Here is an 11,058-nt window from a genome sequence, read left to right on the forward strand (position 1 = left end):
AGAGAGAGAGAGAGAGAGAGAGAGAGTTTTTCACACATTTTCCGATTTTAAAGGAAGTAATGAACTCGAATCCAATAAGCAGAACCTTTAATGGAGCCAGAGAGAGAGAGAGAGAGAGAGAGAGAGAGAGAGAGAGAGAGAGAGAGAGAGAGAGAGAGAGAGAGAGAGAGTATATCCGTATGTGTGTGTGTGTGTGTGTGTGTGTGTGTGTGTGTGTGTGTGTGTGTGTGTGTGTGTGTGTGTGTGTGTACCGTTTTTTCCCGGCTCAGTTTGTTTGTTTGCCCAGAGTGGTGAATGCTTCTACTCGCTGTTGCTTTGTTTATTCACTGCACTGCTCGCTGCGCCCACTGCTGCTGCTGCTGCTGCTGGGGGTGGTGGTGGTGGTGGTGGAGACGCTTGAGTGGGCTCGTGTGGGAGGCGTTTTGTTATAGATTACTTCTGATTGCCCAATACGCCTAACTGGTTTGTATGTAAAGGGTGGTGGTGGTGGTGGTGGTGGTGGTGGTAAGATGTGTTGTGTGTGTGTGTGTGTGTGTGTGTGTGTGTGTGTGTGTGTGTGTGTGTGTGTGTGTGTGTGTGTGTGTGTGTGTGTGTGTGTGTGTGTGTGTAAAATAAAAAATAAAGAATATTGGATCCTTTCAACATTCAGATCAGTTTAAAGATTCAATACATCGTTACTTAGCCAAAGAGAAATCTCCTCCTCCCCCACGAGATCTCCACTTCTCCACAAAGCAATCTCCCTTCCCCCACACAAATAATCTCCCCTCTCTTCCAAAAAATTTTCCTCAACTCTTGCCACGAAAATCTCCTTCCTTCCCCTCCCCAAAAAATTCCATCTTTCCAAAAAGAAATCCTCTCCCCACCTCCCTCAAATATCTCTCCTCTCACTCAAAAATCTCCCCTCTTCCAAAAAAAATCTCCTCAACTCTTCCCCCGAATATCTCCTTCCCTCCTCCAAAAATCTCCCCTCCCTCCTCAAAAATGTGAAATTCTTGAAACTTCGCAATTATTTAATTTTTTTTATATTCGTATACATTTATTGATCTATTTATACTTTTATTTTATTACAATTTCCTGGACAACCAAACAGACACACAGACACACAGACAGGAGTGAATGCGTACACCTCGGGCAAAGGATGAAACAATATAAAATACAAAAGCTTACAGTTCACGGGAATGTAAAAATATAGACACGAGAGATCAAAGTAAAAATGCCAGATTCAAAACGAACATTCTTTTTCTTTTTTCTAGTTTCCTTTCATATTTTTCGTTCTCCTTAAAGGCCGTAGAAAATTCTTGCCCTACTCGTTGTTGTATAGGTAATAGCAATGGTAAGAATGGTCTGCCGCTTTTAGGAGAGTGGAAATAAAGATAGAAAAGAAAAGGAAAGGGAAAATAAGAAAGGTGTTAATTTTTATATTTGATACTTTACTTCTTTAGGATCTGTATTTCTTTATCTGTACTGATAAAGAGAGAGAGAGAGAGAGAGAGAGAGAGAGAGAGAGAGAGAGAGAGAGAGAGAGAGAGAGAGAGAGAGAGAGAGAGATTCTGATTCTTAACTTTTATTCACAAGAAGTAATGTACATACATGTGAAAGAGACTGTTTCATCACTTTTAACATTGCATGGGTTAGCAATACATTATATGAATGCTATCAAAACTTATAATTTACATTTGTTAATATTGTGATTTCCTCTATATACATACAGCTTCATGAGCGTTCACTACGTCGCATCACAAAATTTTGGGTGAGAAAGACAGAGAGGAAAAAAAAAAAAAACAGGATCGTATGCGCAACTTGAAAGAGAAAATGGGGAACCAATATAAAAAATAGATAAAAGTTGAAAGTTGAATACCCAAAACGAAATAAAACAATAGATAAAGGATGAGAAAAAAAAAACCGCATATCAATTCACGCAATGTAGAAAAAGATAATGAGTGTGTAGATTTGTACTGTACATACACGGCAATACCAAGCAGAGAATAAGAAGAAGGTTTATACACCTAATAAAAAAATAAAGATAAATAACAAAAAGAAGACAAGGTTATACACACCGAAGAATAAAATATAAACACAATATACAAGAAAGCACAAGTTGACTGACACATTATAGTAAAAAAAAGAGCGACTAAATAAATCAATAAGGATGAGGGTGTGTGGAAGCTAAGTTTAAAGACACGACACCGAAGAGCAAGTATAAAATGTTCCTATATGCCTGACACCTGATAAATGAGGACTCACACTCATGCAGGCGCTCACTCCCTACCCATATCCCTCTTCCCTTCCCACGCTGTATCTTCTACACACACACACACACACACACACACACACACACACACACACACACACACACACACACACATTGTTGACGTCTTCTCTCTCTCTCTCTCTCTCTCTCTCTCTCTCTCTCTCTCTCTCTCTCTCTCTCTCTCTCTCTCCCTTCCCACGTTGCTTCTTCCGCATACACACGCGCACACACACACACACACACACACACACACACACACACACACACACACACATTGCAGGCGTCTCAGATTGCTTGGCGGCAGCGGGACATGCACTTACAAAGCTTGCACAGATGACGCTTCTCACACCATCTCTCCAACATTTTTCTTCCACTACTCTGAATATAAACCTTGTATTTAATCCCTTCCTTACTGGTGCGCATTTTTATCATGAATTTTTGGTGTGATTAGACGATTTTATTTACATTAGGAAAGAACTATGAAGGTCAGAAGATTGATGGCCAAAGTCTTTACTATTTTAATCCCCAACACAAATTTCTAAAGCTGTATGAAATCAACAAATAGTAAGCAGAATGAATATGAAAATCGCGTCATAGTATACTGAAGGGGTTCATGCCTTCTTGACTTCTTATGATGTGTTAGGTTAATTCCACATCCATCTCGGCCAGCATACATATCAAAACAGCTTGTCATGTTCTCTTCCTCGTTTCTTAAGCAGACTGAGGCACCTTCATTTTTCTCGCATCAAAAACTTCAGATATAAGAAATTTTAGGAGAGGTATATCATGTCCTGAGGTGTTTCTGCATTACCTTTAATGATATACTAATTAAAAAAAATTATTGACCTCTTGAATACTATGACGCGTTTCCATGTTCATTCGCCTTACTATACTTGGTGATATTGTACAGCTTCAGAAACTTATGTGGGGAGATTAAAATAATGAAAACTGAGGCCATTAACCTTCTGACCTCCATCGACCCTTCCTAAAGTCAGTAAAATGCTCTTCTAATCACACCCATATCTCAAGGTAACAATGTGTCTCAGTACTGAAGTGGTTAGAGAGTGAAGACTGTGGCCATTAATCTTCTGACCTCCATCGATCCTTCTTAAAGTCAGTAAAATGCTCTAATCATAGCCATATCTCAAGGTAACAATGTGTCTCAGCACTGAAGGGGTTAATGAGTCCTCCAGTAATTTACCCCTTAGAGACATTCCAGCCAGAACAAACCTCCATAATAACTGACTACTTATAATACTTTGTCAAATAATACGTCTAAAAGAAGAAGAAAATACATCCTTGTTGAATCATTCTTGACGAAATGGTCATGGTAGGATTTTCGTTGAGAGAATGAAATAGAGTATCACAGACGATATTTTCATACGTGTCATTCTTTCATTCATTCTTTTTTCGCCATGGCTATACTTCTCCGCCACACTCTTCCTTTCTCTCAAGTCCCTCCTGCCCTCTCCCCAACACCCGACAATCCATCGCCTAGGACAGCGCCAGGTTACTAATGCATCTGGGAGTGAGGACAACGAGGCGGAAATTGTGGACAAACCAGAAATATACGAGAAAAAAAATGACACGCGTGACACTTAACTACTCCACTCAAACACACACACAACACACACACACACACATATATACATTTTTATCTCTTCTTTTACCGTTTTTTTTTTTCTTCCTCTCTCTCCTCCTCCTCCTCCTTCTCTTACTCCTTCAGCTTCAACTTTTCCCCATTTCTCTCTCTCTCTCTCTCTCTCTCTCTCTCTCTCTCTCTCTCTCTCTCTCTCTCTCTCTCTCTCTCTCTCTCTCTCTCTCTCTCTCTCTGTGTGTGTGTGTGTGTGTGTGTGTGTGTGTGTGTGTGTGTGTGTGTGTGTGTGTGTGTGTGTGTGTGTGTGTGTGTGTGTGTGTGTTGATGATGTGAATTCTTTGTGACACGGAAGAATATTTCTCTCATTAATTCAGATTTCCTAATTCATTATTCAAGTCTAGGACGTTCTTTTTTATGAGATTCCGCAATCACTTTCTTCTTCCCCTTGTTATATTCCCGCTCTTATTCGCTTAACTTGAGGTGCAATCGTGCCTATAACGTCTACCGCCTCTTTGTGTCTGCCTGTCTGTCTGTCTTGTATTCCCCTGGTTTGTGTCTCCACCAATAGAAACACATTGGCTGAAATGGATCAAATTTCAATCCTCGCCTTTGATCCTCATCTTTATATCGGATTGAAACTCCATCTTCTTTATCCTGTAAGTGTCTGAGCATCGCCGCCTGACCTTAAGGAAGCGTCAGGATCGTATAAAGTCTATTTCTGACTCTACAATCTCAGACAACACTCCTATCTTGTCCCCGCAGGCCGCCACAAGTGCAGGGAGATGTGGCCGTCGCTTCACTTCGAGCGCGGCTTCAGCATGTTCCTGTGCGCCGCCCTACTGTTGGTGCCGCTGGTGATCATGGTGGCCGCCTACTCCTCCATCACAGTTTCGCTGTGGCACGGCATGAAGCTGGAACGTGAGACCGGACAAGGTACCGAGCCCTGTACGTCACATTTTGTTTTACCGCTGTAATCATTTCCACTTTGATTAATTGGCGACTCTCTTTGTTTCTTTCTCGGTGAGTGTCTTTTTTTCAAGTGTCGTGTCACTGCTTGTCTGTCCCGTCCCTCTGTCTGTCTGTCTATTTCTCTGTTTGTCTGACTGTCTGCATCGCTGCCCCTATTCGCTCTCTTCTCTTTGTGTTCTTTGTCTTCGTCTTCTTTTTTGAGACTCAGATTTTTCTCTTTCGTATCCTTTTTCCATTCATTCTTTTCATTCTTATTTCTTCTTTTTCTCCTCTTTCCTTTTCCTTTTATCTTGCTTATCTCTCTCTCTCTCTCTCTCTCTCTCTCTCTCTCTCTCTCTCTCATGCTGAAATTAGCATGATTCATGTTTTTGTTTTACTTTTGTTTGTTTAGTAGTTATGGTGTGTGTGTGTGTGTGTGTGTGTGTGTGTGTGTGTGTGTGTGTGTGTGTGTGTGTGTGTGTGTGTGTGTGTGTGTGTGTGTGTGTGTGTGTGTGTACTTCTTAGATGTTGATGTTTAGTATATGCTTAACGAGTAGATGATTTAAACGAGTAATTGTAAGTAGAATGTGTTGCGTGCTTTTCTTTTTTTTCTTTTCTAATTTATCTATTATTATTATTATTATTATTATTATTATTCTTTACCTTCCCTTCACATGTATTTCTGTTCTCGTGGAATTGGTATGTGATATTTTTGGCCTTCTGCCTTCCGTGTTGCGAGACAAATCTCTCTTATGACTTTATTAATGCACAAGCTGACTGTCGCTACCTAGAAACAATATTATTTTTTTTTTTTATCATGACACGCATCAGGAACAATTGACCGAGTTTCTCTTCACAAGTTTATTCGTATACGTAACAACAACTTTTGCAATCTTTTCTTTAGGTCAGCTTGTCCTTACACCAATTCCTCCTCTTCTTCTTTAGTTTTCTTTTTCTCCTTTTTTTTCATCTTGTACTGAGTTTTCCTTCACAAATTTGTTCGTATAGGTAACAAGAATTTGTGCCATCTTTTCTCTATAGGTCAGCTAGTTCTTACACCAACACCTCCTCTTCTTCCTTAGTTTTATTTATTTTTATTATTTTTTTTTTATCTTGCACCGAGTTTCCCTTCACAAGTTTGTTCGTATACGTAACGACAACTTTTGCCTTTTCTTCTCTATAGGTCAGCTTGTCCTTACATCAACTCTTCCTCTTTGTTATTTTTTTTCATCTTGCCTCTGCTGCCTCAATCCTTTTCCTCTCCCTCCTTTCATCAAGCCACTAGTAATTTCTTCTTCCTGATGGGACAGCTAGAGTAGGTGTGAGATGAAGGTTGACACAGAGATTAGTGTAATAGAGATGAAGTGGCTAGAATAAATAAAGACGCCTTGGTGTGCATTGACAGGTACATACATCGTCATTCAGCAGAGAGCGTTGTCGAGGATGTATGTTTGATTAGTGTGCTGGTTTGGCTTCCTTCCTTTTGAAAATATTCTCTGTAAACTTGATCGAAGTTGTGTCAATAGCATATCCATCCTAGCAAAACTAATCTGATCTTTCCATTTCGTTCAGCCCCCTAAAGAACGTCCTGCTTCATCTCGTAGCGACACGACCATCAGTACTTCGTTCATTGTACCTACCATTTACAACACACCACTTGGTCCCTCTAGCTCCTCAAGCCACACAATCTAAACAAAACGGTGTCTCAAGCGGCAGGCAAAAGTACATAGAAGTATTTTGTGTTGCTCAATAACCACCAATACCGTATACTACTTTAGCCTGAATCATATGAGTGTGGGAGTAGTTACTCTCACCTTCACGTGGTAAATCATATCGCTCGTGCGTCAACACATCACTCCACTAAACCATATTTGACTCAGCCAACGCTCCTCCTCTAAACTGTGTCAACTTCCGTTCCTCTTTGAAGCTTTATGGTCAAGGCAAACTAAAAGTCTCGGGAGAATAGCGTTTTCTGCTGCCGCTTGCATCAAAAGTCAAAAGTCTCGCTCGAAATATTGTGATATTGATGTCGAGTGTCGATCCTTCTCAATTGCGTCGATCACAAAGGCACGTACGTTGATTCAGCGGGTGTGGTGTTCAAGGAACGAAACCAAAACGAAAGCGATGGACACCCATGCATACAAGATCGCAGTGGGAAATAGAAGTTGTTGCGGTCAGACAAAGGGATGCGGCTGGGTGTGGGAAGGAGAAGGATGGGAGGAAATGTCAGTAAAGGTAACGCTGGGAGGTGTAAAGTGGATGTGTGGGGCGCAGTGGTGAAAGAAAAGATAATATATAAAATGATGTAGGAATGGTTGAAATAAAAAGTAATGATGATGAAGATGATCTTGTGCACAAACACACAACACACACACACACACACACACACACACACACACACACACACACACAAGCCAGAGAACCGGGATTCGATTCCCCGGCCGGGTGGAGATATTTGGGTGTCTCCTTTCACGTGTAGCCCCTGTTCACCTAGCAGGGAGTAGGTACGGGATGTAAATCGAGGAGTTGTGACCTTGTTGTCCCGGTGTGTGGTATGTGCCTGGTCTCAGGCCTATCCGAAGATCGGAAATAATGTGGTCTGAGCTCGTTTCGTAGGGTAACGTCTGGCTGTCTCGTCAGAGACTGCAGCAGATCAAACAGTGAAACACACACACACACACACACACACACACACACACACACACACACACACACACACACACACACACACACACCCTAGTGTAGAGGTTAGCACGCTCGACTCACAATCGAGAGGGCCGGGTTCGAGTCCTGGTAAGCGGCGAGGCAAATGGGCAAGCCTCTTAATGTGTGGCCCCTGTTCACCTAGCAGTAAATAGGTACGGGATGTTATTCGAGGGGTTGTGGCTTCACTTTCCCGGTGTGTGTTGTGTGTTGATGTGGTCTCAGTCCTACCCGAAGATCGGTCTATGAACTCTGAGCTCGCTCCGTAATGGGGAAGACTGGCTGGGTGACCAGAAGGCGACCGAGGTGAATTACACACACGAGTCTCCCCTTTCCGTCAGCCATAGAGTGACGTCCAGCAATAATGAACAGAATGAGATATCGAGTAAGGCATGACCTTGTATTGATGGAAGAATGGCGTCCTAAAAAGAGGTAATGTTATTGCCTATACTACTTCCGGATCACATCAGCTCCTCTCAGACCAATCTTTATCGTACTCCTCTCTTGTCCGCCATCAGATGCCACCAACACCCTTGTCGTAGTTATAGTAAGTAACAATATTCATTAAGGAAACGTCTATGACCTCTATTTACCGTACTCCTCTCTTCTCCACTACCAGGTCCCAGACACACCCTTGTAGTAGTTATAACGCGTAGTAATTTTAGTTAAAGAAGCTTTTTTGTAGAGCGAGCTAGTAATGAGCTGTGTAGAGGGTTGCGAGATGTGGGCAGGGGAGGGATGCGGATGGAAAAATGAATCACACACACACACACACACACACACACACACACACACACACACGGACAGAAAGACAGACACATAGACAGACAGGTATACAAAAATAGAATCTGCATCATGACAGTCCATCCTTTGCTTCCCCTCCCACAGTGATCTAGAGGTAAGAGATGTGGGCAAGGGGAAGGATAAAGAGGAAAAAGGAATCACACACACACACACACACACACACACACACACACACACACACACACACACACACACACACAGAGTAAAGAGAAACATAATCATGACAGTCCATCCTTTGCTTCCCCTCCCGCAGTGATCTACAGCTGAGAGATGTGGGCAAGGGGAAGGATAGGGAGAAAAGGAATCACACACACACACACACACACACACACACACACACACACACACACACACACACACACACACACACACACACACACACACACACACACAGAGTATAGAGAAACAGAATCATGACAGTCCATCCTTTGCTTCCCCTCCCGCAGTGATCTCCCTCACGGACCTCAACGGGCTGGCTATGGTTCAGCAGTCTCTCCGGCGGAAGCAGTCCCGTAGACACGTGTCCAAGATCTCCATAAGGTGAGTGACGCCGAACACACACCAAAGGGACGAGGGAGACACACACCACACAAGCCACGCACAACACAATGGACAACACAACGCACTGTCACCAAATCATTCTGGTTATTTGGAAACCCTCTCCTTGCTCACTTCACAGGTCTAACACCAACACTCGCCAGTATAAACCACTCCAACATTCATCCAGTGAAGACATGTGTCCTACTTCTCAATTCTATCTCTCTCTCTCTCTCTCTCTCTCTGTCGAATTGATTCTCAACAAATTCCTTCCATCCTCCTGAATTCCCTTGGTAGTGGCTCTGTGGTACACCTCTCATACATCCCTCTGCTTTCCAAATTTTTCTCCTTTCCTTCTCTATTTCCATCTCACGATTCTGTTTTTCCATTCTCTCTCTCTCTCTCTCTCTCTCTCTCTCTCTCTCTCTCTCTCTCTCTCTCAACACATTTGCAGCCCCTTACATGCAAGCTACCAAGCTCTGAATAACGCCATCAACATACACAAAATATCACTCTCCGTATGCACCACCACGCTTTTCTTGCCTCTCTCTCCCCGCCAATGCTTTTCCTTGCCTCCATTATTCCACGCCACACCACTTCATACTATACTCCTACCTTTATGCGCCTCGTCGCACACCTCGTAAAGTAAATGTAGAACACCACACTGCCTCTCACACCATACAGCCTTAACAAACTGAAGTGCATTGCCGTCGTTATGTCTTGTTTCTCCCTCGCTTTTATCTCTTTCTCTCAATGCTTCGCCTCACTTACTCCACTCTGCTTCTCCTCGTTTCCTATCCCTCTAAATCGTTTAAGTCTTTCTAATGAAATAAGTAGCAGCGTTAAAGTGAATGAAGAGGCTCGCAGCTGTACGATATTCTCACATCACCGTTGTTTCACAGGTTCCGTAAAATTCCTGCGCAAACGAAGCAGTGTGTGCATTGTGGACGACCCGAAGGGGAAAGCAGCCTTGCCCACACACCCTCACCAGGAGAAGGTCACCATCACGCCTGCCTCCACGACACTGAATGTGAAAATTATAAGTGGCGTGTGGAGTCCGTGAGGGAAAGTAGTGACGGAGAGAGACGAAGAGTAGATGGGATAAATAACGCATTGGGCATTTCCACTTCCTTCTCCCCTTGCAGCAGACGCCCAAACAAGCCAGATTTCAAGCGCCTACGCAGCACACACCTGGAGAAAAGCATCGAGGCCAAGAAGCACGTCATTCGGATGCTGTTCGTGGTAGTGCTCGAGTTCTTTCTATGTTGGACTCCCATATTCGTAGTCAATATTATGTGTCTCTATATCCCGGAGAAGGTATATCCCACATTGGGCTCTGTTGGAATATCCTTCTTGCATCTCTCTCCTACGCCTCCTCCTGCTGCAACCCCATCACTTACTGCTTCATGAATAAGAAATTTCTGCAGGGGTTTCGCTACGCCTTCGGTTGTCGCAAAGAGGCGGAGAGGAACGGCAGGAAAAATGGAACGGCGGCGAGTTTTAGGAGTCAGAGTAACAATATTTTTAAGCTGGCGACGGAGGTGAAGCGGGATGCGAGGGAGACTACTGTGTGAGTGACAAAGAGAGAGAGAGAGAGAGAGAGAGAGAGAGAGAGAGAGAGAGAGAGAGAGAGAGAGAGAGAGAGAGAGAGAGAGAGAGAGAGAGAGAGAGAGAGAGAGAGAGAGAGAGAGAGAGAGAGAGAGAGAGAGAGAGAGAGAGAGAGAGAGAGAGAGAGAGAGAGAGAGAGAGAGAGAGAGAGAGAGAGAGAGAGAGAGAGAGAGAGAGAGAGAGACACACACACACACACATCCACCACACACACACACACACACACACACACACACACACACACACACACACACACACACACACACACACACACACACACACACATTTAACACTTCACCAGTTTCCTCTTCACCTCCCATATTACAGTAAAATAAAAACGTGTGTGTGTGTGTGTGTGTGTGTGTGTGTGTGTGTGTGTGTGTGTGTGTGTGTGGGTGTGGGTGTGGGTGTGGGTGTGCGTGAGTGTGGGGTGCACGATGAAGTGTTGTACCTGAAGAAGCCAGGAGAGGCCAGTAAAGATTTTGTAATTATAATCAAAGTCTATTATTCCCTTGATACAAATGGTCGGCGGGTTCGCTCTGCACTCCTCTTTCTCCTCCTCCTCCTCCTCCTCCTCGCGATTACATTCAATGTCAAAACAAGTAAGATG

The 11,058-nt window shown here is 43.4% G+C and overlaps 1 protein-coding gene and 1 long non-coding RNA gene across 2 annotated transcripts in view; one reads left to right on the top strand and one right to left on the bottom strand.

Annotated features, from left to right (window-relative positions):
- LOC123499665 overlaps window positions 1–8,858 on the bottom strand; it is a 21,266-nt gene extending 12,408 nt beyond the window's left edge. The window contains exon 1 of the long non-coding RNA XR_006673061.1: window positions 8,767–8,858. This is a non-coding gene — a long non-coding RNA (uncharacterized LOC123499665). The remainder of the gene's footprint in view (window positions 1–8,766) is intronic.
- The window catches only part of LOC123499662, a 62,430-nt gene extending 51,928 nt beyond the window's left edge, over window positions 1–10,502 (top strand). Inside the window, 4 exon segments of the mRNA XM_045248019.1 lie at window positions 4,611–4,781; window positions 8,750–8,843; window positions 9,743–10,197; window positions 10,200–10,502. Coding sequence (XP_045103954.1) covers window positions 4,611–4,781; window positions 8,750–8,843; window positions 9,743–10,197; window positions 10,200–10,414 — 935 coding nt within the window. The 3' untranslated portion in view covers window positions 10,415–10,502.
- Window positions 10,503–11,058: the final 556 nt, after the last annotated feature.

This window comes from Portunus trituberculatus, chromosome 50 (assembly GCF_017591435.1).
Source record: "Portunus trituberculatus isolate SZX2019 chromosome 50, ASM1759143v1, whole genome shotgun sequence".
Lineage (NCBI taxonomy): Eukaryota > Metazoa > Arthropoda > Malacostraca > Decapoda > Portunidae > Portunus > Portunus trituberculatus.